At 41.2% G+C, this 27,981-nt stretch overlaps 1 protein-coding gene across 3 annotated transcripts in view; it reads right to left on the bottom strand.

Moving 5' to 3' along the window:
• The window catches only part of LOC124718831 (guanine deaminase), a 142,181-nt gene that overhangs the window by 11,571 nt on the left and 102,629 nt on the right, over positions 1-27,981 (bottom strand). For all 3 annotated transcript variants that reach the window (XM_047244453.1, XM_047244452.1, XM_047244454.1), the window contains exons 4-7: positions 20,938-21,156; positions 17,699-17,806; positions 13,248-13,355; positions 6,497-6,662 (exon numbers count right to left, since the gene is read on the bottom strand). In XM_047244453.1, coding sequence (XP_047100409.1) covers positions 6,497-6,662; positions 13,248-13,355; positions 17,699-17,806; positions 20,938-21,156 — 601 coding nt within the window. The remainder of the gene's footprint in view (positions 1-6,496; positions 6,663-13,247; positions 13,356-17,698; positions 17,807-20,937; positions 21,157-27,981) is intronic.

Raw genomic sequence — 27,981 nt, 5'->3', positions numbered from 1 at the left:
GTCAGAGGACCGGGCACGACACGTGTGGATATGGCACGGGAAATCTGCTTGTGGACAAGCTAGAGTGCAGCACCTGTCTGGAAGACTTCCAGCATACTGGGAACGAGAGTGCCCATCACAGCAGACATGCTGTACAGAGGTGGTTAAAGTGTATGGGAGAGAACCTTTTGTGCAGAAGGTACTGCAAATATCAAAATTGAGGCACTGTTGACGGTTGATGGACTTATGCAAAAAGAGGTTTCTTATGGAAACATTGGAAGGGTGGAGGACAGTGTCCAGGAAGTCGACATACGGAGCTGACGAGGACCGGTTGAATCGAATAGCTGTGAATGGACGAGTATATAGTGTCTCAGCACTTTGTCTTCACTGTGAAAAGGTGGTTGATGAACTTTAACCGGACAAGAGGTTTAAGATCTTTGGAGTGCTTTCTCTGGATGGCCCTTAAACAAGTTGGCACAGGATGATGCTACACGCAGGTGTCTGTGGCAATGTTGCAGATGTGAGTAAGGACATATTTAGTCAGGTGTATAAGAATCGGGCACTTTGCAATTGGCAGAATGTCGGGAGAGGTAAATATCAATGGCAGTGAGGCCACAGTAACAGGGAATACAACAAAGTGTAGTCATGAAGTTTTTCTTATCACCTCAAAAAATAATGATTTAATTAGTTTTCGTTTGTTTACAAGAAAATGTCTGCTTTTCTGGTATGTATCGAAATCTTCACACGTTACTAGAGCATCCAAACCAAAATGGCTCACAGCCCACTGTGTTGGCGTGACACCTGCAATGTTTCCAGCTGCTGCCAAAACTGAATTACAATGCAATACTCGATTTTATCAGTAGACTGTGTTGTCAGCCATAGAGGAGCTCAAAAATACCAGAATTATGTCAAATGATGAACAATAGGGATGCTGCTCGAGCCAAATCTGAAATTTGAATCATACGAAGAACACAGAAATGTACAAAACAGGATAAATTGATGTGTTCGCAATGCCAAAATCAGGCACACTTGTATCCTGCCATACATGCTACACTGTGGAAGAATCCCCATAGCAAAACTGGTTTTCAGGTCTCTGCCAATGAACTGAACAATTTTTTCTGTGCACCAATCGACTCCTGTGCGGCAAAGAACTGTCGTTCACAAGAACTTTCTAGCTACATAACTAACCGTGGCATTTTCCACCTAAAACACATAACAATAAACACAAGAAAAGCAATAAAGGTAATTTCTTCTGAAGTGATATGCAATGACTGTGTTAGCATAACCGTGATTGAGAACTTAGACTACAACTTTGTATCTGCATTAACAGATATATTTAATTTTTCTCTCACAAATGGAACATACCCAACATCACGGAAAAGAAGTGTAGGCCGACAATCTATTCCCAAGATCGAAAACCCCTGATAGGCTCGTAATTAATGACCAATCGGCACAGTACCTGCCGTTTCTAAAGCCCTGGAACATACTGTTCGTGACCAAAATAAGTGAACGCTTGAGTGAATTAGCTTGGTTGGTAAATATCAATTCAGGTTTCATAGACACCAATCGAGGTAACTAATGACCAGAAATACACCACAGACAATAGTTTGGCCACAATATCAGCTCTACTAAATTTCAGCAAAGTTTTTTACACCGCCAACTTTGACATACTGCTCAGAAAAATGCAATGACTAAACTTCTCAGATAGTACCCTGAAGTGGCTTGAAAGTTATTTGAAAAACAGACAGACAGATGCTGGAAGACTTCCACTTGCATCTGTGCCATCAAAAAGTTTTGGAACATTTTTCCACAGGATGTGAAACATATACTTGACCAATCACTCATTCTACCAGACCTCCATTATAGTAGTTATATAATTCAGCAACATACAAGTACTGAAAATACAAGACATTAGAGCTAACTGCGAATGTTTGTGTGCATTACATTTGTCGAAACGATTGTGTTGGCGCTTCGCAGACCCGGTTAGGGCAGTTGCAAGCAGAGAAGTTACGGAACTACCACACACTGTGTCTACTTCACTGGCTCCTCAGTGGGCAAGCACCCCCAGTAACTCACCTCAGAAATTAAACGCCTTTCATACTATCGTAATATAAACAGAAGGTCTCACCCATTTAGTATCCCACCTGCACCGATTCGTAAAACACAAATTTCTTTGCTGTTTCTGCTGTCCACCTATGGAACAAACTGCCCCACACTCTTTACAGAGTTCGATGTCCTGCTACTTTTCAGAAAAAGTTGAAGAAATGCCTCCTGTCATCCTCATAGCACTTCTCCAAAACTCAAAAAGCAAAGACATTGTCATTTCTTCTCCCATTCATGCTTCCTTTTCTTTTCCTTTCCCTTCTCTCTGTGTCACGCCACCTTCTCGTCCCTTAAATTATTTAACTGTGGGTTATCACATTTTTCTTTCCCTTCCTCAATCACCCCTTTCTCCATGCACATTGTTGCTAGCACTCTTATTTATTTATTTATTTATTTTTATTATTTATGATTTTGCATATGGCAATACAGCGACAATATTTTATATAAGTACAACAATATGTAAACGAAATGTATAAAACAAAACAATGTGTAAATAGTACATGTGTAAAAAACAAGCAATATCACAAAAGGATAAACTACAAACACTCAAGACAAAATAACTACACGTTAAAAGCTTGGCAAGCCTGACTAGAAACTCATTCATATATTTAAAGCTCAATATCTAGATTGCACAGCCAATCCAAAGCAGAGGGTTTCACATATATAACCTCAGAGACAGGTCCGGCATATCTTCTTAAGGGGCATTCCTCAATAATATGGCGGACGTTCTATTCTGGTGCTCCACAGTCACAGGCTGGTGAGTCGCATAGACCCCACTTGTACTTATACGCATTGCATCTTGCATGGCCCGTTCTGACACGGTTTAATTTAGTCCAGGTACATCTCTTCAGGTCAAAGCCCAGTAATTCCAGAGTAGGATCTTGGATACCTTGTTTATTAATTCCAGAATCATTCCAAAAGTGGCGCCATTGCTCCTTGATGTCAGTTTGATGTTCTTGTGTATTAACCCATATAGGCTTCTGTGACTTCAAGTGGGTCAATGGTATTTCGTTCAAAGCATCATGGATTGGTAGACTCTGTGGGTAATCTGAGTCATGAATTTTTGACCACACTCTTGCTGCTGCTTCCTGCCTTCTCAATTGTGGAGGTGGGATATTGCTTAGAGTATGCAGCCAAGGGACTGGGGTAGATTCAGTAGTACCCGTTATTATCCTCATACACTCGTTCAACTGGGCGTTGATTTTCTGAGTATGAGTGCTCGAATGCCAGACAGCAGAGCAATATTCAGCAACAGGATATACCAGGGCTATTGCGGCAGTACGTAAGGTGGATGCTTGAGCTCTCCAAGTCGAGCCAGCCAATTTTCTCAGGATGTTGTTGCGACTCTTTAGCTTTTGGCTTATGTTTTCCAGATGTTTTTTGTAAGTCAGGGAGCGGTCTAGTGTTATGCCAAGGTATTTGGGGTTGAAGTTGTGTTTGACTCTTTGTTCACATTCAGTCCCTGGTGGGCCATTTTATTGTTCACGTGGAAAGCACACACCTCAGTCTTGGTTGGAAAAGGCAGAGTCGCCATTTTTTATAATAGGAATTCAAGGACTCCAGATCTTCTGGGAGTACGTTCACTCCTTCCCCAAGTGTTTTAGTTTGTACAACAGAAGTCTTAATTAAAAAAAAATTACCTTACAGTAATTTCTATTTATTGTTGTGTTTACCGTGTACAAATATAAACTGTGTGTATGTTTTCCTTATCTGTATTGTTGTAATTTTTTTCTAAATCTAGTATAACATGCTCACTGTAAAATATGTGGAACATCTGGCTAGGTATGAGTGATGACCCTAATCTTGTCTTGTTAAACAGATTACTAAATAAATATTGTTTACGCTCCTCTAACAGCATGCTACAGTACTAGGGCGTGGTGATCTCAATGTGTACCAGCTCTGAAGACATATAACTGCACAACAAATAAATAAATCATACATTACCTCTCATAGGGAGGTGGTGTTAAAACTAACAACCAAGGATTGAGATGATATTGGTGCGGGGAAGGGGAGTGCAGGAGGCATCGTGGAGGCACAATAAAGAAAATAGTTTGTGTCCTCGACATAGGAAATTAGGTTGCAAGCAATGTGTTGGAGGTACAAGTCATCTAGAGCAGAGACTCTTCTTGTGGGAGGACCAGTTACAATTATCCATTCTAACTTCACTCAAGATTTACTGTTGCAACAGAGTTATGGAGTACACGAAATGACTACATTTACATATAAACAGCACTACCCACACTGAAACACCCATATTAGTGTGCGGTGTAGCCTCCACCGACAGCAGTGCACGTCCTTACTGACATCCACTCAATCGTACAGATGGCGAATACTGTCTCGGGAGACGTTACGCCATGCCTGTTCGACCTATTCACACAGTTCGGTAAGAGTTGCCGGTCAAAGAGTCACACGAATCACTTCTCGTCCCGTACGTGCTCCACTCGAGACAAGTCCGGAGATTGTGCTGGCCGGAGAAGTCGCTGCACGTCTCGCAGATCGTGTCGAGTTTCACAGGCAGTGTGTGATGGAGCATTATCCGGTTGGAACAACACATCACCTTCCTGTTGCAATAAAGACAAAAGAATGAATCTAACGACATTCTGCACATATCAAGCACTTGTGAGCTCTCCTCCAGAAACACCAAAGGTAGGTTGGACTTGCAGCTTATCGCACCCCAGACCATTAGGCCAGGTAGGGGCCAGTACGTCTCGGGCAAAAGCACTCTATCGTATGTGCAAATGACCGGGCAGAATCTGCTTTCATCACCGGAGACCACAGCAAGCCATTCCAAATGATCCTCTGACGGCACCAATTTAGCTGTGCACATCAGTACTGTGGCGTGACTGAAAGAAGGGCCGGTAATAACTGGTTCGCAATAGTTTATGTCGACACGCCTGGGTTCATGAGCCCTCTTATCGGTGATGTGGCAGCTGTACGATCTGCCACTGCCACCCTTACAATATGGCAATCCTGGTGGGTGGGTGTGTGCTGTTAGACATCCGGAACCTCATCTATTGGTGTGAGAATGTTAATGTGACCACTGATACTAGCACCACTGCACAACTGATGAAGCACGTCCGACTCATGTGGTGATTCTCCTAACGGACCACCCCGTCACTCGGAAGACCACAATTTGACTCCTGTCAAATTTGCTCCGTCGGCTGTAGGAAACACGAGTGCATCTCTGTGGCACGGTTGCCTGCTCGCTTCGCTCCCACTGAGCATTCCCCATTGAAAGGTAGATACAGACGCAACTCCGGTACCTATACCATTGGTGCACCATTATCACTACGACTACTATCTCCCCGTGGCATACGTCATCATCAGATCAAAATTCTCATCATCTACTTTTTGGCATCATATTTATGCAGTCTATTATTTAATACTGTCGGTGCTGGCCTCCTTAGGACCAGATTTGATTGCGGGTGCACCTCACCTTTCCGTTCTTCCATTTTTTGTGACGAAAGGGGATGGGGATGGGAATGGGAATGGGGAGATGTAACATTCAGACACGATATGGCAAAAAGCCATTTGAGCAGCTGTCAGTTAAAGATGCACCACTGCAGCACTCTATACAATAGCTACAAAAATTACTGTACACGCTTTTTTCGTTTGGAGCAGCAGCAGACCTGCCAAATGGCCCACAGTTTGAACTGTATGGTGTAACAATGCTCCCATGGCATATATATGCGGAAGTTCTGGTAGAATGTAAATAACTTATTTAAGAGCAAAGGAGGCCACTTGCCAAATAGCAGAACCTTTGAATCATTGACAGGCACACACAAAAGAGAAAGAAAACTTGCAATCCTTTTTTGAGCTAGAGTAACACACGCACACGCACGTGCGCGCGCGCGTGCTCACCCACACACACACAAGCTGTGCCTCTACATACACACTGCTGGTTGGGCACACAACGCTGTGATTGCAGTTCCACTGGTGGACTGTGTGATATGGGGGTTTGTGTCAGCTGGGATGGCAGTGGGAGAGAGAGAGTGACAGGCAGGGAGATGTATTGGGGGTGCACAGCCAACGGCTCAGAGGGAGGCAGCCGGTGTGCTGGCTAGGAATGAGGAGTGGCAGGTGTACAGTCCAGGCACACGACGCACGCTAAAGGTGACGTGCGGAGGGAGTGACAGGACAGAGGAAGAGGGAACTGCAGGTCAGAAGGTGTGGGGACAGTGAGTTTGTGGAGATCGACGCCGGGAGCGAGGGTAACTCCCACCTCTGTCGTTCAGAAAAGCTGGTGTCGGAGAGGAATATCGTATCACCGAACCGTCCGTCAGACCGTTCGAGCAACAGGCAATTTCTCGCACCGTCGAGATAGAAACATTACAGTAGCCTATTTCTCTGGAAACATACGGGAAAGGAAGTTATTTACGAAACTGTAAGTAAGTTCGAGAAAGTCACTAGGAACCTGTTCCGAGACCGACTGTGAGGCCAGACTGTAGCAACGTCCGCACGGGGCAGACACCCGAACGTAGGTTGATGTTGGATGTGGGACAGTGGGATATCGATGTTCCCCTCTCCTTCAGCAGAGTGATTTCTTCAGGTTTCAGCAGGACTCCATGGGCCATCACTGTCTGCAAATGCGAAAACACCACTCAACTGAATCGCACAAATTAGAAACAATTTGTTAGGAGGTGAGCAGCCATATCAGATTAGTACACATATTCTGACTAAATGTGTAGAAAAATGAGAAGGGATTTGGGCAGGACTAGTGTACTCTGTTACTGTAGAGAAGTTACTGGATGTGTACTGACAACTTTTATTCATTCCAGATTACTTGCACTTCCAACTGCTAAACAATAAATAAGACTACAAGTTTTACTTTCACAACACAATCAAGAGAAACAGAAACACAGTGTATTTATCTAAATTTTTTAACTTTACATTATATGGAAATATGTATAATACAGTAACAATGAGACTGAAAAAATATATTGAACACAAATTATGCAAATTCAGTGTTTTGAATGTTTTCTACAGGTAGAAACTGGCCTGTAGCAAATGAGTTGAATAAACGTTAGCACTAGTAAGTGGAAAAAACGCAACTCTTGAAATTTGGGTTTGGATTTATCTATCCTTTCACAAAGGCAAAAAGTGACTGGACTTATCAGCAAAGCCCCAACAACAAGAATTAGGAGACACTGATTATAAAAACCATGTCATGTTACAATGAAGAATGGCCTCATAAAATATGTAGAACATTTCTTTAAATAAGTACTGTAAGAAATGCAAGAAATTTATGAGTAACAGTGCAAAGGCTTACTGAGCTCAACATTTGTACAAATTCAACGATACTGCACTGTGAAAATAAAATTGAGCAGCTTTTTTCAATACGTAGAACAAGAATAAGAAAGGTCCACTGTCAGATCTAGTGGTGTCCCAGCCCACTATGCATTCACCTACTCGCACATTTTTGTAGTGTGCCTCTAAGGACCTTAGGTGATAAGAGATCCGTCAGAGATGTGGCTCGAACTGAGGAATACATCGACGCAGAGAAGTAGCAGTTACAAACTGATTATATACTGCACTAAATGTTGTTTACCAAATTTTGTGTTACGAAATGGGCATTCACTTTACTGTGCTGACACCTGCTATTCCACTGCTATTTATATACTAGTGAACACTTTACGTATATGTATGTGGGTGAAAACACCAATGGAATATTTTGGTATCTACTGCAAGAGAGATGGTGTATTTTACTTGAGATAATATGCCCTGTTACACTTCAGATTTATAATTCTAGAAATTAAATATTTAGATAATTTATACAAGTGGAAAAAAGTGCTGCTTTTGATTAATTTTCATATTTCTAAAGATCCCAAATCACCTGTCTTGTGCTGAAGGTGAACTGTTAAAGAGTTTCTTACCTGAATATGAAATTCATCTTTGAACCTTAGTTAAGCATGCAAATGCTTCATAAAAACTATTTCTGGTTCGTATGTTGCCATTATATATTTCACAGTCAATACGAATGTTCAAATTATTAGCAATTTATCAACTTTACACAATATTTCTAGTCTTCAGTCTTACCACATTACTCCAAAGTTTACTACGTCTGAGAGAATGTAACTTAGCTAGGCTTTTGCCTGAAGATCGATACCCCGACCGATGACTGTAAGTGCAAATATGGCTAAATGGAGTTTTTCATATGTATGTTGAAGTGCTGAGTCCATTCAAATTGTATCCTCTTAGAAATATCAGCAATTTTAGACAAATTGTAGCATAGGTTTCTGCTTCTTACACAAGGCATAAAACTATCTTCTCATGAACGACTAATATTCAGACAACTTTTCTGAATGACAAACCTGCTGAATAATGTTTCCTTATACAGGGTGTATCAAAAAGGATGGCACAAACTTACGCAGCTAAAAGTACACAATAATAGAGGTGCAAATGTCAAGTAAACATGCGCTCTAAAATGCATACCTTAAGAGCTACGAGATATTCTTGATTTTCAATATTGTGAAACAAATCTCTTCTGCTGCAAGCTCTTTGCTTTCCATATTTTGGGAAGTGATAGTACAGACCAAAATAAGAAAAAAATGTCCAGTAAACATCTGCTCTAAAATGCACACCTTAACAGCTATGAGCACCTGTTCTTCTTTGGTACTTTGGAACACAACTCTTCTAATGAACAAGTGCTCATAACTTTTAAGGTATGCATTTTAGAGCACATGTTTACTGGACATTTTTTCTTGTTTTGGTCCGTACTACCACTTCCGAAAATATGGAAAGCAAAGAGCTTGCAGTAGAAGAGATTTGTTTCTCAATATTGAAAAATGAAGAGTATCTCATAGCTCTTAAGGTACGCATTTTAGAGCCCATGTTTACTTGATGTTTGTGCTTCTATTATTGTGTACTTCCAGCCTTTTAAGTTTGCGCCATACTTTTTGATACAACCTGTATACAGTGTAGATGACACTATACTCTTACTTTCTTCAGACAGCGTGACTGAAATGCTACTCATCTGCATGGAGCGCGTAGTACATTTGCCTCTGTACATCTACATTTACACGGATACTCTGCAAATCACACGTTAAGTGCCTGGCAGAGAGTTCACATCTTTCCGTGTGAGCTCTGATTTCAATTATTTTATTACAATGATCATTTCTCCCTATGTAGATCAGCATTAACAAAATATTTTCACATTTGGAAGATAAAGTTGGCGATTGGAATTTTGTGAGAAGATTCCGCCGCAGTGAAAAATTCCTTTTTTTAAAAAGGTGTCCGTCCCAAATCCTGTTTCACATCTGTGACACACTCTCCACTATTTCACGATAATACAAAACGTGCTGCTCTTCATTGAACTTCCTCAATGTACTCCACTAGTCCCGTCTCCTATCTGATAAGGATCCCAGGCAGTGCAGCAGTATTCCAAAAGAGGACGGACAAGCGTAGTCTAGGCAGTCTCTCTAGTAGATCTGTTACATTTCGAAGTGTTCTGCCTGTAAAACACAGTCTTCAGTTTCCCTTTCCCACAACATTTTCTGCACGGTCTTTCTAATTTTAATTCCTAGGTATTTAGTTGAATTTACAGCCTTTAGATTAGGCCAATTTATCGTGTAACTGAAGTTTAACGGATTCCTTTTAGCACTGACAGAGGACCCCACAGTTTCGTCCATAGATCCAGGTGCCACACCAGATTTGGCGACACACGTCGATAACACAGACATTAGTGATGTCCTGGCAATCTGCGATGACGAGTGGGAGGCCCTCCCAGAGGCACATCGTCTCTCTCAGCACAGCAGCACCGTCACACAGAGGTCGACACAGCCTCGCTCTACCCAGTTCGTGACCTCCGACAGAGCACTCGATGTCACCTAATTAGGACACCGGTGCTATTTGAATCTCAGACGGAACTGTGCTTTAGTAAGTGTTGAACTTGTACTTTGAGAGGAGAGCCCACGATTGTGTGCACTAAGTGACGTTTTACTGTTCGAAGACAGTCATAAATATTTGACTCGTTCCTGTGGCAACAGATTGTATAAAGTTAAGTAAATCTTTGTATCATTCGTGTAATAAAGTGAACAAGTGTTTCAAAAGTTTTAGTTCCAATCGTCCATCTTCCAGTGCAATCAAAGAACCCACAGTGATGACCGCACAATTTTAGTCTCGTCAGGTCGTAACAAACACGGCAGGTGACTAGCCCGCTAGAAAGCAGAACTTTACCTTACGTAGTACGAGGTGCATTCAAGTTCTAAGGCCTCCGATTTTTTTTCTAATTAACTACTCACCCGAAATCGATGAAACTGGTGTTACTTCTCAACGTAATCACCCTGCAGATGTACACATTTTTCACAACGCTGACGCCATGATTCCATGGCAGCGGCGAAGGCTTCTTTAGGAGTCTGTTTTGACCACTGGAAAATCACTGAGGCAATAGCAGCACGGCTGGTGAATATGCGGCCACGGAGAGTGTCTTTCATTGTTGGAAAAAGCCAAAAGTCACTAGGAGCCAGGTGGTCGGGTGAGTAGGGAGCATGAGGAATCATTTCAAAGTTGTTATCACGAAGAAACTGTTGCGTAATGTTAGCTCGATGTGCGGGTGCGTTGTCTTGGTGAAACAGCACACGCGCAGCCCTCCCCAGACGTTTTTGTTGCAGTGCAGGAAGGAATTTGTTCTTCAAAACATTTTCATAGGATGCACCTGTTACCATAGTGCCCTTTGGAACGCAATGGGAAAGGATTATGCCCTCGCTGTCCCAGAACATGGATACCATCATTTTTTCAGCACTGGCGGTTACCCGAAATTTTTTTGGTGGTGGTGATTCTGTGTGCTTCCAATGAGCTGACTGGCACTTTGTTTCTGGATTGAAAAATGGCATCCACGTCTCATCCATTGTCACAACCGACGAAAAGAAAGTCCCATTCATGCTGTCGTTGCGCTTCAACATTGCTTGGCAACATGCCACACGGGCAGCCATGTGGTCATCTGTCAGCATTCGTGGCACCCGCCTGGATGACACTTTTCGCATTTTCAGGTCGTCAGGCAGGATTGTGTGCACAGAACCCACAGAAATGCCAACTCTGGAGGCGATCTGTTCAACAGTCATTCGGCGATCCTCCAAAACAATTCTCTCCACTTTCTCGATCATGTCGTCAGACCGGCTTGTGTGAGCCCGAGGTTGTTTTGGTTTGTTGTCACATGATGTTCTGCCTTCATTAAACTGTCGCACCCACGAACGCACTTTCGACACATCCATAACACCATCACCACATGTCTCCTTCAACTGCCGATGAATTTCAATTGGTTTCACACCACGCAAATTCAGAAAACAAATGATTGCACGCTGTTCAAGTAAGGAAAACATCGCCATTTTAAGTATTTAAAACAGTTCTCATTCTCGCCGCTGGCGGTAAAATTCCATCTGCCAGATGGTGATGCCATCTCTGGGACATATTGACAGTGAACGCAGCCTCAATTTAAAACAATGCGCATGTTTCTATCTCTTTCCAGTCCGGAGAAAAAAATCGGAGGCCTTAGAACTTGAATGCACCTCGTAGATTTGATATTTGTTACGAGCTGCCTCCGTGGTGTCACAATTTTAATGGCTGTCAGTGCGTGTTTCAGTCAGAGTTCAAGATTTCACTGTTATTCTCTTCTTCTAAGACCCAGATTGTTAATCTACCGAATTTACTCGAATCTAAGCCGCACTTTTTTTCCGGTTTTTGTAATCCAAAAAACCGCCTGCGGCTTAGAATCGAGTGCAAAGCGGAAGTTCTGAAAAATGTTGGTAGGTGCTGCCACAACTAACTTCTGTCGTTGAATATATGTAGCGCTTCGCAGGCACAAAGATAAATACTGGCACCAAAACCTTTGCGTCAGTAAATAAATTAAAAAAAAAAAAAAGGTGGAATACGAGCTTTTTTCTCCGCCCTGAGTTTTGACCACTGCATTTTCATACATTAACCAATGAAGTAAATACAAATTCCGTATTGTTCATCTTCGAATGTAGCAGCATTTCAATGCATTACGAAAATCCGACTGGCAAGACTGTTTGGGATGTTTGTCAAAATGGCCAACTCTGCGTTCTGAATTTTTTCCTACCTGTGAGAAGATATGGTTACTAATAGGAACTTTTATAAATTGTGAATCACATGCAATATTCTCTTCAGCATAATAATAATAAAGAATATACAGACTTTGCCATGTATTCTTTCGTGTTTGCTGCTATCTCATTTAAATCCTGTCTGCCTAATAAACTACAAAACTAGAGTGAGACAACAGCAAACGCGGAAGAATATACATATCATGGCATGTTTATATTTGTATTAGTCTTATGCCGAATAGTGATACAGTCAGAAATGAAGCACGGCAATTGATTAGATTTTTAAATCTAAGATGACTCTAATTTCTGTGCAGAATGTAATGTACCAAAGACGCGTCTGCAAAGATTTTCAAACGGAGAAAAATTTTCGCTAAACTATTGTTCAGAACATCTTCTATCGTACGCAGTCTATTATTTGGTTCTTGTTGATCATTATTAAAGAAAGCGGCAGTGTAAGTAACAACAAATAGCAGTCTCTTGCCATTGTTTCGCTAATGAGACGATTCCTCTCTTTTTTAAAAAAAATGTAAGCAGCGGTAGCGCGCACAAAAGCAAGCCATGCCGCGAGCGGCGACAGGTCGTAAACACTCATTATCGGAATGCGACAAACAATGCATGACACAGTAAAGTAATGCATTTTCAGCTTTGAGTGATGTAAACCCCTATAAAAAAGAGAACGACACTTATCAGATGAAAGAAAAATAAGCAATCAATTCAAACCAGACGAAGCACGTGAAAAAGGAAGGGTACCCGTATAAATACGGACGGAGCGCCTGACGCACAGCAACGGCTACCTGGTAAAGCTTAACTGCTAAGCTTACGACTCGAACCAAACTACTATAGCTGTATCGTCATTCATTTGACCTAAATGGTGTCTCATATTACAATGGACCAACCTTCAATTTCAAGTCTCAGATTTCTGGTGCGGCTTAGATTCGGGAAAAATTTTTTTTCCTTGATTTCGAATCTCATTTTTCAGGTGCGGCTTAGATTCGAGTGCGGCTTAAATTCGAGTAAATATGATATACAGAATTTGGATCGAGGTGAAAGCACATACGAAACTTAAATGTATTTAGAAAAATGAACAAATACGTGACATCCGACACTCACCTTGCTTGTCAGTAAACCTGCCTTATCGTACACTTCGGCATAGTTCGCACAGTCAGGATACATTTCTGCAACTGTCTGCACCTCGCCCTCATTTTCCGATATGTGCGACTGTTGAAAGACAAGAGCAAAACCTTAATAACAACATTTTATACACAATGTGCAATATACATTTAATGATACTTTTTAATCATTCAGGATTAATTTATCCTGTAAGCAGCACTGGATCTACCCACTTTCATTTTTTCTGATTAGCAGCATAAAATTATTTCTCAATAGTAATTCAAATATCTTTGGGCACATTACTTTGTTACAGTAGATGTTGCCCTCAAAAGGGAGACATCTTGGTCCCACATCTAGATTGGCATATATATTAATCAGTCAAGGCAATGAATTATGATAGTGACACACAAGTCAGGTAGATGTGCTTTTCACTGTTAAGTTACTTTCATAATCAACACACCCTTGAGAGTCAAGCACTGTTTGTTATGAAATTTCAAGGAATATTATTATAGTAAATTTGTTTATGATAACACCTCCAATACAATTTTTACATTGCACACAGGAACTGTTTTAGTTTCTTAATGAGACATTTTGGTGTATTCATCACACAGAGCTGATCTCAAATTTCACTTAGAACATAAATATTTTACTGTAATTAAACTTCCTAAATAAGAGGAAACAAAAAAAAAGCAAAATTAACATCATAATAACAACAGTACAGTACATAATCAGTGCTAAATGAAATGACAAGAATGAATCAAAGAAGCAGAGATATTCATTCATTCATTCATTCATTCATTCATTGTATTCCATTGACTCCATCAACAAAGAGAACATTCAAGGATGTGATACAACTTAGATATAAATTACCAAATGACAAGCAAACTTTTAGAAATCTAGTCTATACATCGTATTAATGTTAACTAACATAATACTAATACTATGTATGCCAAATGTATCCTTGTAAATTACAAGGCAAGCTACTTTTCTGGCAAATATTCCTGCATCTTTAATTATGTGAAATAGTTGCTATTTCTCTCCTATTGGTAGCTTAATATTTAGTTAACTATTTTCACACTTCTTGAAGAAAGTACTTATCAGTATTTGCAACATCAGAGGCCTATTTACAAATCTTTTGTTACTTGTTATGTACATTTGCAATGAACTTAGCTAAATTTGCATCTAAATACATACAACCGCAAGCCGCCATACAGTGTGAGGTGGTGGATACCCTGTACCACTGCTAATCATCCCATTTCCTGTTCCATACTGAAATGGAAGGAAATGACTATCTACGTGAGTCCGGGTTTCTCTTACCTGGGCTTCATGGTCCTTATATGAGGTGGTCACAGTAAGATTGTTCTGGAATTGGTCACAAATGCCCGTTTTCTAAACTTTCTCAATAGTGTTTCACAAAAAGAAACTCTTCTTCCGTATAGGTATTCCCAATCGAGTTCAAGAAGCATTTAAGTAATGCCCACCCTGTGTGTGTGTGTGTGTGTGTGTGTGTGTGTGTGTGTGTGTGTGTGTGTGTGTGTGAGAGAGAGAGAGAGAGAGAGAGAGAGAGAGAGAGAGAGAGATCCATTTTTCTTCAATTAAACCACCTACTGTTGTATTCATTTTCACTCTACCATTCCACAGTACTTCAGCATCCCACTTCTCTCCACAATGAGTTTGTTTAAAGTTCAGCTATCTGTTTCTTTACAGCTTCTGATCATGTCTGAGCCATTGGAAGACAAAACATTAAGCAGAGAAATGTGCCATGGACCACGGCTTAAACCCCATAAAACATAAACATAAATCACTGAGAGCAACCACAAACAATTCCTGATAATGCCCGGTTTCTAGATTGCTTTTTCTAGTTTGTGGGCAAGTATATTGTTGATGTTTCATAAACTGTGCCCAGTGTTGTCATTCCATGAAGCTTTCAAATCAGGAATGTACGTACTGTTTCAAACTCCAAGGGCAATGCGCACAGAATAAACACCTTTTTAATTGCACTGACCTTCAACCACTGCTTTATTTTTATTCTGCTGAAATCCAGGACTGTTGACTTTTATGATCTACAATGTAGCAAGGTGTTATCATTAATATAGATGCACTTTGGTCAAAGAATATCACGAATTATAAAAGATAGCCGACAAGTTTTGCACTGCGATGTGTTCGAGCAATGCGGACATCATCTATGCTGCACTGCGGGAAAGAATGTGCAGGCCCATTACCTACCACATAGATCTGGTTTTCAGCCAGAAAGTGAACAGGATCTGACACACACAAACAATACAAGGGTGATACCATTTCAATAAGTAAGAGGCCCAAGTAAAAGAATTCATTCCAGTAAATTAGCAGCTTTTGTTGTACACCAAGGACAGGGACCACACCAAATTCAAAAGATCTTATTTATAAGAATAAATTTCTCAATAACAGTTGCCGAGTCAACTTCTTTTCCTACTACTGCAGCAAACGTGCCCGAAGAGGTACTTCACGGAGGTATGCACATTGTCTGTGCAGCATTACATAGTCAGACATAAAACCTCATTTGTTTTCACATGAGGTCACGTTTTGAACTATTTCCTTTCAAACTGTCACGATTATGAAACATCTGTCACAGTAGCTTTCATACATTTCACGTGAAGGACCCTTTTCCCCTCTCCTCAAATTCTGGTTTGCTTGCGCAGTAAAATGGCTATACAGCAATGAACAAGGTAGATCTTGCAAGTTGTCGAGGAACCCTGTTCTCAGACTCCAATTCAGATGCTTCCAAGTACAATGGTGGTATAGACATTTCAATTCACGTTACGAAGCATGGTAGTTCAAAACGGGGATTCGAGGGCGACTTATTCTCGGGTACTGCTCGAGTGTAAGGGATCCGTACCGGGTCGGATCAGAGAAAGACGTCGAAGCAATTCAGAGGCGGGCTGCTCGATTTGTTACCGGTAGGTTTGAATGACGTGTAAGTGTTACAGAGATGCTTTGGGAACTCAAATGGGAATCCCTGGACGGAAGACGATATTTTTCTCGAGAAACATAACTGAGAAAATTTAGAGAACTGGCATTTGAAGCTGACTGCAGAATGATTCTTCTGCCACCGACATGTGCTGTGTGTAAGCACCACGAAGATAATGTACGAGAAATTAGGGCTCGTATGAAGGCATGTGAATAGTCGTTTTTCCCTCACTCTATTTGTGAGAGGAACAGGAAAGGAAATGACAAGTAGTGGTACACCACGCACCGTACGCTGGCTTGCAGAGCATCTATGTATACGTAGATGTAGATGTACTCCAGAAAAACCAAACTTGTATAGGTAGCACTGTGCATACAATGCTTTGCTCCGTTTTACAGTAACAAGCGTCGGATGCACCTTCCTCAAACATGACACATTTTGATTATACATTTTAGACCAGTAAAATTTTTGCTACCAGTGAAACAATTATGCTGAAAATGTTCAGATTTGTTTCCGAGCCAAACCTTTATGGACACCTTCCTAATACTCCATTGTCAGATCACCATACGTGGTGTCTCTTCTGAGAGTCGTCACGCACATTTTCTGTGGTGTTTCAGCAGGTATTTGGAATTTTCTTTTTGCAACACGTAACTGGAGTCAGCCCAAACAAATGCTGCTCTCATCACATCTTTCCTGCGACACCCGGCATCAGTGGAAAGCGTCGGTTTGTTTTCTGTTGCAAACAAAATTATTTTTAATGTGAAATTTTATGCGCATATTCGATAGAGCAGTCCCAGGTTAGTCCAGTGCTATACTTGTTATATCAATACGAATTAACAGGGACAGTAAAACTAAGAATAAATAGGAATCCAGCAGCGACTCAGTAGTGCTGTGTGCTAGGCCGTAGCAGGCAGTGCTGTCGCTGCAGGAGTACCGGTTACTCGTCGAGTTTTACTGTGCCTGTTAATACGTATCGATGAAATGAATACCACACTAGACTAATCTGCGATCGTCTCTCAAATGGTCACATAAAATTCCACTTTAAAAATCAATTTGTTTGTAACAGGAAAAAAACTGATGCTTTCTGTCAACAATGGGCACCACATGAAAGATATGAGGAGCAGTATTTGTTTGGGGTGACTCCAGCTACACTACACAAAAATGAAATTGCAAATATCTGCCAAAACAAAGAGAAAGTACACAAGGACTCTTAGGAGATACACACTGTGCGTTTATATATCCGTGTGTGTGTGTGTGTGTGTGTGTGTGTGTGTGTGTGTGTGTGTGTGTGTGTGTGTTTGGTTGTTTGTTTGTCATAATATCAGCTACAGTTTTTTTTTTTTTTTTTTTAAATACACAAATCCAAAGACAGACTAACCACAAGTAGTCTGATAAAGCGTTCACCCTTAGGATTCTGATTGCCTTTCCGCAAAAAAATTATATATACGCAACTACAAATCTAGTAATAAATGTGTGTCTTTCAACAAAAGCATTGACAAGTCCTTACCTGTACATGAAGATTATTCTGCTGAGCCAACTTCCCAAGCTTCGTCATGAGTTCCATATCACAGCTAATGGCAAATCGTGGTGTAATGACTGGCTTTACCAAATCACACTGAAAAAGATGAAAAATTTTGTTGTTTAGTTTTCAAACAAGAACCCAAAAAATAATAAAAACAAGAAATGATAGGACCTTGTGTACATATGTACCCAGAGTTGTTCTTTGATTGCAAGAAAATTATATACCAAGTGGATTTTGTAGTCTTAACAAACACTGAGGGAAGTGTGAGTGCATAGCGTAATGCCATAAGAAAATGAAATGACATTTCACTGAATATGGTTCCAGTTATCAGAAGATACATGACTGAGGTAATTACCAGTATTACATATACAAAAAGAAATGTGGGGTTATTGTTTTGAATCTCTCCACATGAAGGAAGTGGGGCATAAAAGAGGTTTCTTGATGTATACAGTACCACAACCACAATGCACAAAATGATAAAAAGTGTGAAAGCTGAAGATATGTTGAAACTCCCTGAACTCAAACCCAGAATCTCGCCTTCACAGCTTTGCTTCCTCCGGTTCCTCTCTGCCACTATTCTTTCTACGATAAACGAACCTGCAAAAAGGAAATTAATGTACCCCCCTCATCACATGAATTAGTCTCACCTATACACAGGTGGAAGTTATTTTCTGAGCACAGTCATAATTAGCACATCATAGCTTTGGAAACCAGTCTTACTGTTGCAACTGCAACGGATCCAGCAATGTGTGCAGAAAGAAGTATAAAAATTAAACTGACAGTAAGGGAGTGCAAAAAATCATGATAAGATAGAAAATTAGGCAAGAATGAAACTTAATGATAAAATAGAGGAGAGTGTGATGGCAAAATGTGTCGGCACTGGTAAGAGGGAAAACAGAACAGACTGCACGACAGTTCTGATCGGTAAGCAGTTCGCTCAATATACCTTCCTATTTATATTTTACGCTGCTGAGTCTTTAAATGTTTTAGTTCAGACATAATCGTGATTCATCAGTGGAATGAAATTCATCAAACTGAAATTATTTGTGCCAACAGATTATCTATGAAATACAATGACATGAACATGTTCAGACATGTAAAAATTTTAGTAGACTGAAATTCTATGTCTTAACTCCTTTTTGCTGGTTTGTGGATTAGGGGGATCTTTCAATTTGATACTGTCTCTCATCAACCCAAAAGCAGTCGGTACGTCGTTTTACCGTAACTTGCGAGAAATTGTGGTTCTGACAAATACAGCACTCCAAAAGCATTCACTCAAAAATCTGTGAAATAAATACTGACCAGTAAAGCCCAGCTCTATAAAGAATCTAATTCCCATGTATGAAACAGCTTCTGATTACTTTACAAATGAGTTAATGTGTTAAATAATTGATATGAAGTGTGTAAGTTGCTGGGTACTCTCCTGGATGATAACATTATGGGTAATTTGCAATCAATTTTAAATCAAAATCTAATTTTTCAACAAGTATCTCATGTTTATGACGTCGTATCTCCCGAACCGTATGTCAATATAGCGATGTAATATTGCGTGTACATTCAGTGCTGTATGTGGACAATGTCTGCAAAAGTATTGTGAGTGGAGTTAGTAATAAAGATGTAATAAATTAAAAGTTATGCCTGATACTGGATGAAGAGCAAAAATGTAGTGTGGAATAAATTTTTTTCCCTTGCATCATCGTGGGGAGGGGGGCACGCGTTGTCAACTAGACACAGTTTTGCAAAGGTTTGAAATTGTGTGCAAGTTTGTTGGAAGCTGCTAAGTGCTCTCATTCACAAATAACAGTTTCTGACTGTAATACTTTTCTTATTGTGTTGAACTTCTTATGAGTAGATTATAACAACTTTTTAAATTTGGTTAATAACTATGTGAAATATTGAAAATTAAATTTACGTTGCCTGCAGAAATTGTTAAGATAGGAACAAATTTTGTTAATAACTATATGAAACACTGAAAATTAAATTTCTCTCATCTACAGAAGTCATTAAGATAGGTATTTGCAAATGGGTCTGGGTACCGTGGCCTGGGTTCGACAATAGTCATTTACTAATATAAATGTATGTCTGATTTGCTCCTTAAATATTTCATTAACTGTTTAACATTTTCAAATTGTTCTACCACTGCAATATCAAAGATGACATTTAGTCTGTATAATGGCATGCAGAAACAGAGACAGATCCACACACTGACAGTATTTATTTATCCTGTATTTTGAGGAGGGGGGGAGGGGGGCAACATCACAAGACGTACGCATGGGTTGCAAAGTTACAGTTTGGTTGTGTGCTGGCATTGCTAATAAACCTGTCATGTAGTCCATGCACATTAGATTTTGTTGTGTGTTTAATGTCTACTGTTGCTATAATTTCACAGGTTAAAGCAGCCATTTAGTATTGGTATATTAGATATTTCTGATCAGTTGTCTCTTGAATGAGGTTGCATTAATTCAGTAGTGTATGAAATCACACAGAAAGAAGAGCAATTAGTGGATAAGGTTCTCATCTCACTGTAGACCTGCTAAACCGCTTAGGTTCACCTACTTTTGACACACGAGTATGTGCCAACTTTGGGTATAACGAAGTCCATAAGTTAATATATTTTCACTCACTTATGCCTTATGCAATAACATTCTGTGGTAATTTCTCACTTACACAAAAGACACTTATTATTGTAGAAAGAAAGTGATTGGAATTATGTGTGGGGTTCAAACACATACATCTTGCAGACATCTCTTTAAGGACCTGGAAATATTTAGCACTTTTAGAATTTGTTATGAACAATTCATCTCAGTTTGAGAGTGATAGACATATCTTTTGCCAATAAAAAAATTACATTTTCTCGTGTTATGGCGTCTTTCACCACCTCTATGATTTTCATCTTAGTGCTTCAAAGAGCCTGTCTTTATTCCGAACCCTTTGTGCACTTCAAACTAATGATTCCCTCACACTGAAAGTGGGTATCTGAATTGACATTTTGCTTTCAAATGTGGTGGTGTGCTTTTTTTTCCCTTTGCACAAAGCTACCTTCTTACTATTTCTCTGACCTCGATTTTCTAATCTGTCACGACAGCAATATTATGCAAATATTTCACAGTTTGCTGTGCAGTGCAGAATCCCAGGGCTAATATGGTCCCACCTCGTGACTTCAGGCCGAGACAACACTGCAGAGAAGTCAAGATGACTGTAAATATAAGGTGATACGAGCTTACCCCCAGATTGGCGACGTCCTGTACAAACTGCTGGGTGCTCGTGACGGACTGTTCCGTAGTCTCAGTGTAGTCGTCAGGTGCGTTGACGTTCATGCAGACCTTGCCGACGAGTGCGCGCTGCCCCTGCGCCGCCGCCTCCTGGGCCAGCAGCAGCGCCGTCTCGGGGTGGATCGTCGTGAAGTAGCACGCTGTCGTCGTCCCGCACTGCAGAGTTCTTTCCTATAAAGCGAACAGTGTGATGTGTATTCTGCAATTATTTGCTACGTTTTGTCCTCTTTCTAAACTTAGTCATTCTCTTTTTCTTCTTCCCGGCCCTATCCAGGGTCTCCACAGGGTCAGCACATCGTGTCGGATTTGGCATCATTAGTGGTAGTAAGCAGTTGCACATTCTTCGAGATTCACCATTTTACACCGAGACAGAAATATGCGTACGTCCGTGTGTCTCGTGTTATTGCATATATAAGTGAGAGAACATTTTTTGTAGATGTTGGTAAATTGTGTAACTCTGGTAGGATACGGGTAGCAACCTGGTATTCGTGTAATCAAATGTGTGAAAACACTTGAAAACCACATCCTGCCTGGCCGGCACAGTGGTCCTCTTCGTTAATCTGTCGTACGGATTCAATCGGGTGCAAACGCACTTCCCTGTGTCGCAGAAGCAGGTGCGCGACACACTCGGCTATTGGGGCAGGTCATAAACTGAATCATTATCCTCACCTAAAAGTCACAAGAGCATAGAAAGAAACTGTATACTATCAATCTTTATGAGCAGTCTGTTTTTTTTTCTGTAAATTTATGACTTATTGTTCAGTTTTTTTAGTCTCACACAATGTTTTTGAAAGTAAAGCTGTGATCCCTGAGTCTTTAAAGAAATGAACTCTCACTACAGCTTCAAACTTCTGATTACTTTACAAATTAGTTAATGTGTTAAATATTTGACATTAAGCAGGTAAGCGAGAAAACTTTAGAAACAGTTTGACATTCTGCTTAAAGTTTATTGAAAGTTGCTACGTGCTCTCATTATCAAACACTGGATGAGTATATTGTGAGTGATTTGCACTCTGTTTTAAGCAAAAGACAGTTTTCCATGCATCTCAATCTTTATGACATCATATCTCCTGAAATATGTGTAGTATAAAAACACAATTTTGCAGGTGTATTAAGTGACAAGTTGAAAGCAACTGCAAAATATACGGAAAATGCAGTTAGTACTAAAGAAGCAAAAAATTAAAATGCCACGCCCAATGTGGCAGTTTTACTCCATCAACAATGAAAATATAGTAAGAGATTAACTTTTTCCCTTTTATCATTTCATTGGGGAGTGTCAATTAGAAAAATTTTCATAAAGGTTTGAAATTATGTGCAACGTTTTTTGCAAGTCACTAGATACTCTTGTGCTCAAATGCTGGATGATTATATTCCAGGTATCTGAATGCAGTGAGTTAGGCTTCCTCGAGATGTATACAACACCTGTCTTACTGTGACGAGCCTTTCACATAAGACTATACCTCTTACTGAGGAGACGATGATTGCGTTTGAAATTTTTAAATTTTGTCACTGTTTATATGAAATACTGAGAATCAAATTTTTGTTGCCCCTGGAAACCAAATGGGTAACCTGCAACTTAATACTGTGTCCATGTTAATACTGTGTGCATGACAAACTGATGATTCAGTGGTGCTGCCAGAAGCAGAGCCTATTGGTACTAGCTAGAAGATATGCATTCGTCTCTCAGCACTGCCAATGTTAGGCTTATACTAGACGCAATGTATTACAAACACGTCCTCAAGGATAACGGTGGCGACACAGTGTGAAGCAGCCGAGACTGTCTTCCCCTCACTGCTGCTCCCCCGTCGCCAGTCCCGACGCAGGGGCAAAGCACGTCTTCTGCCTTTCCCTACAACCACTGTGCTAATTATCAACTTATTGAGGGTTTCAATCTGTTATCCGGGTGGAAACCATGGAATTTTGTACACCGTGTTTCATTTAGTGTATGACCTTTATATCTACTTCTGGTACTAAAAGATCATCACTGTTTGTTCAAAATTGCACAATACGAGTGTTTAACAATATTGTGGAAAGGATAGAATGCTATTCACCATACAGACGATATGCTGAGATGCAGACAGGTGACACAAAAAGCCTGTGACATATAAACTTTCGCTCAAAGACTTCTTCAGAAAAGGTAAATGCATTCGAGCAAGTGAGCACACCTCACGCATACGTGACCACTGTCTCCAGCTGCTCCGGCCAGACTGCAACAGAAATGTGTCGACAGGAGTAATAGTCCAGAGGTGGAAGGGGAACGGGGAGGGACAGTAGGGTACAAGTGGGGAAAGCAGAATTGGCACTGCCCGCTAGAGTGAACACGGAGCAGAGGTGGCACGACAGGGTGTCAAGAGGCTGCGGGGGAAAGGGGAGGGGGGGAAAATTGGGAGTGGAAAGGAGGGGACACCAACAGTGGATGCACCAGCAGACAGCAGCACACAGTGAGGGCAGGGGAAGATGATTGTGAACGGGTGACAGGACACAGAGGGTGAAAACTGTAGGGTGGACGGTGTGGGACAGTAAGGTATCGCCGGTAGAGGCTCGGACGATTTCGGGAGCAGAAAATGTTTCGCAAGGATAACTCCCGTATCTGCGCAATTCAGAAAAGCTGGTGGTGGAAGGGGGATCCAGACGGTTCAGGTAGTGAAGCAGCCACTCAAAGCACACTGTATTCAGCTGCACATTATGCCACAAAGTCGTCAACTTCTGTCTCGGCCACGGTTCGGCAGTGACCGTTCGTCCCAGTGGACAGCTGGTCGGTAGTCGTACCGATATAAAAAGCTGCGCAATGATTGCTGCAGTGTCAGTATGCGACACGGCTGCTTTCGCAGGTGGCACTGCCTCTGACAGAGAGTAGGATAACCCAGTGACAGGACTGGAAAAGCTCTGCCGCAACGAATGCGTAGCTTCTTATATTGTTACGATTATCGACTAGCTGTCCACGATGACGAATGGCCGTTGCCGAACTTCCGCCCTCCGCCTGTCCCTTCCTCACGGCCTCCCGACACCTCGTCCTGCCACCTCCGTTCCCTCCACACTGCCAGGCAGCACCCGTACTCTGCTATTCCTCCCCTTTCCCTGCCCCACTCCAGATCAATGCTCCCATTCGGTGTCTTTCGGTTGCACTGTGGCCGGAGATGTCGCTGCACATTTTAGCGATTTTGGCTGAGGTAAACTTACACTGCAGTACTCTTCGTGAGCCCCAAGTGTAGATGTGTGCACCGAAAGAGCTAAGTGAAAACTGTACAGTACGTACATTTATTTATATATAAAAGCAGACTTCAGAATTTTCGTTTATGAGAGACTGCTCGTACACGATTCGTGTGTCGATTTGAAGCTCTAGATTCTCAGATTTTATTGTTCACTTTGCTTCTGTATAACCTTACAGTGATTGTATCGATACCCATTTGTATTGTGATATATTGTCGCAGAAGAAGCTGAGTAGTACAGTGATGTAGTGGTTACGATACTAGACAGCTGCACGGAGGGTCGTTAGTTAAAAACTCACCTGAACTGTAAAATTTTAATTTCTATATTCGGTTCATTCTAGAAGTATCCACAAATGTCAAGAATCATTGTATTGGAATGTTCTGTAACTGTATATATAGCGTACGTGTTCTTGCCGTAGGTAGTTGACTCCGCGCTCTCGTACGTGCGAGTGCTGAATAAACCTTTGTTAAGTGAAGTTAGTGTTTGTCATTCGTCTAATTACACCTTCTTCTACGTGACAGTATTGTGCACTTTTGAACAATCGTGGACGTCATGAGACTCGTACTGTTTGTGTCAATTATAGGCTTAAACAATTGTGCTCTTTTAAAATTTTTGAGAACAGTAGGCCTATCCTCGTTCAGAACAATTGTGACAAATAGGTTATTTATAAGAATTTTCTAACACCTACAAAACTATATTTTCGGAAGTTAGCGGTACGAGTGTTTTGGATACTTAATTTATTTAGTAGCAAATCGTCATTTGTGCTTAACCGTTCTGCCAAAAAATACATTATCCCCGAGTTTCACTGTATATCAGTGCAAATGAATGTTCATTTTTGAGACTTTTCAGAAGCTACCACTGGCCTTTGCATAATCTATGAGCAATCTGTAGTAAATTGGCATTTGTGATTTAGTTACTGTAGCAGATATTCTAATGTAGCGTGTAACACCTAGGTTTCCACTGAAGAGGATTAGCTCTGTATATTATCTGCATTTATCATAAATCAACTCTGTTTCTGAGTTTGCTAACAACTATAATTACACTCAAAATGTATTAGGAAACCAGTACTTTTGCCACAGGTTTTTGTGTTGCCTTTAATAGAAATCTCATTTTGTGTGTTTGCTTTAATTCTCACAGGGCATTAGCAACTTTTTAGCTCAACATATTAAAAGATAATTAGTATGCTTAATTTAAAGCTATTTCTTCACTGTCTTGTAATACAGTGCACCAGCCAAAATGCAGCTCACTGTGAATGCCGTTCTCAAACACGGGACGAGTCGGTTGACTCGGCAAATGTTGTGTCGTAAGAAGTACCTCGAGTACTATCCTCTCCTGTGAATCCTGTCTCCTCTGCAGAAAGTACACAAGCTGTCATTATTTGTCCACTCGACTGGAAGAGGTACATCAATGGTGGCTCGAGGCATCCCGTACAGGGTCGGCAGGGACCAGAGAGGACTCAGAGTATTGTACCGATCCCTCTATCCGGGAGGCGGCAAACGCAAAAGGGTAGGGTCTATTAATTGTCAGCAGTTCAAATGTATGGCAAATGATGGTACCATTTAGGGAAATGGCAGGAAAGAACACCAGATGCGCTCAGTGTGTACAACTGGGAGCCTCATTCGACACACTCGAGACACTACTGCGGCAGCCACTGAGGGAACAGGATACAACCGACTGCAGATTGTGGTGCACGTCGGAATAAACGATGCCTGTCACCTCGGCTCCGAGGTCGTACTCGGGTCATTGCAGCGACTGGCTGAGAAGGTCAGGCCCGAGCAACGAGTTTCCACAGAGCTCACTATTTGCAGCATTGTCCCCAGAACTTATCACGGCCCTGTGGCTCTATCTCAAGTGTAACGACTGAACCGGAGACTTCGAAAGTTCTGTGACAACTTCGGCTGCGACTTCCTGGACCTGCCCCATTGGGTTGAGAACTGTAGGGTTCCCCTAAATGGGTACAGTGTGTACTACACATCAGAGGCTGCTGCTCAGGTAGCTCACTGTGAGCGGGGTGCACACAAGGTTTTTTTTGGATTAGGCGACTCCAGATAATGACACCTGTAGGAATACCCAGAAGTATCAAAAGAAATACCTCTCGCATGTGAGAGTATTAAAATCCTAATGGTAAACTATCAAAACATTCACAACAAAGTGCCAGATTTGAAATGCTCATGAAAAGCAGTGAAGCTCACATAATACTAGGTATAGAAAGCTCGTTGAAACCTGAAACTGATAGCACTGAAATTTTGAGGAAAAATTTAAGTGTATATCGAAAGGATGGGCAGACGGAAATGGAAGTGGTGTATTTGTCACAGTAAACAAGAAACTCCAATCCACTGAGATTCAACCAGTCACTGTTGGAATCAGCTAACTCTGACAAATACCTGGGTGTAACACTTTGTAGGGATATGAAATGAGATTCAACGAGTCACTGTTGGAATCAGCTAACTCTGACATATACCGGGGTGTAACACTTTGTAGGGATATGAAATGAGATGATTACACAGGCTGTCATGGGTAAAGCAGGGTTTAGACTTCAGTTTATTGGTAGAGTACTAGGAAAGTGCAGTCAGCCTAAAAAGGAGATTGCTTATAAATCAGCCATCCAACCAGTTCTATAATACTGCTCAAGTATGCAGCACCTGTACGAAGCAGGACTAATGGGGGATGTTGAATGTATACACAGGCTTGTTTGATCTGTGGGAAAGTGTCACAAAGTTACTGAAGGAAATGAGCTGGAAGACTCTTGAAGATAGACATAAGCTATCCCGACAAATTCTGCTAAAGTTTCAAGAACTGGCTTTAAATGATTACTCCAGGAATACACTACAAACCCCTACATATCACTCACATAGGAATCGTGAGGAAAAAATTAGAATAATTACTGCATGCACAGAGGCGTTCAGACAATCATACTTGCTGCACTCCATGCATCAATGGAATGGGAAGAACCCTAATAACTGATACAGTGGGGCAGACCCTTTGCCGTGCACTGCACGGTGGATTGCAGAGTGTGGATGTAGTTGTAGATGAGGATTTAGATGTGCAAGGTACACTTGTTTTTGTGAATGTGTGCACATTTCTCTTTTCTGGTAAAGGTCTTTTCATCACGCATGTCAGCAAATCAATGTCTCACCTTTACAGCGAGCAGCACTCAATCGTTCTCATAATATTGATTAATATGAGTACCTGTGACATTAAGACATAAATTGCTACCAGTAAAGCTATCATTTGAGCTGTGACTGCTACGATTCAGTTTCAACCTTTAATTATTATTCATGTCCCACGAGCAAACATTACAGTTATTGAAGAGCACTTTAAAAGTCCTCGAAAGATCATTTGTGCAGGTCAGAAACAAGAGTAGGCATAGCACTGACCCCTTTGGTCTGAGGCGAAACATCCAGTACTTAGTACAGGAAGTAATAGTCTTGGGCTTCAGAACTACAGGTTCTGTATTCCAGTAATGGAAAAGGAATTGGTAGTGAGGGATCGGAAACAGGGTGGAGGTGCGACTATCTCTCAGCCTGGGGTGTGGATGACCAACTCCCCCCCCCCCCCCCCCCCCCCCTCTCCAGCCTACCCAGGCGAGTGGGAGGAAGGAGGGAAGAGAATCCCCGGTCAGCAGGACCTGGGTTTCAGGTTAGGCGAGTTACACTCGGAGGTAACTCACATGGCAGCTTCACATATACGGACAGGGTGCTTTGTCGATTTATTATGCCTCGTTCACTCTCTTCTAGATTTCTGTTCCTGCCTCGACCTGCAGTCCGTGACGTGGAGAGCACTGTC

This window comes from Schistocerca piceifrons, chromosome 10 (genome assembly GCF_021461385.2).
Source record: "Schistocerca piceifrons isolate TAMUIC-IGC-003096 chromosome 10, iqSchPice1.1, whole genome shotgun sequence".
Lineage (NCBI taxonomy): Eukaryota > Metazoa > Arthropoda > Insecta > Orthoptera > Acrididae > Schistocerca > Schistocerca piceifrons.
This window is presented reverse-complemented; position numbering and strand designations above follow the sequence as displayed.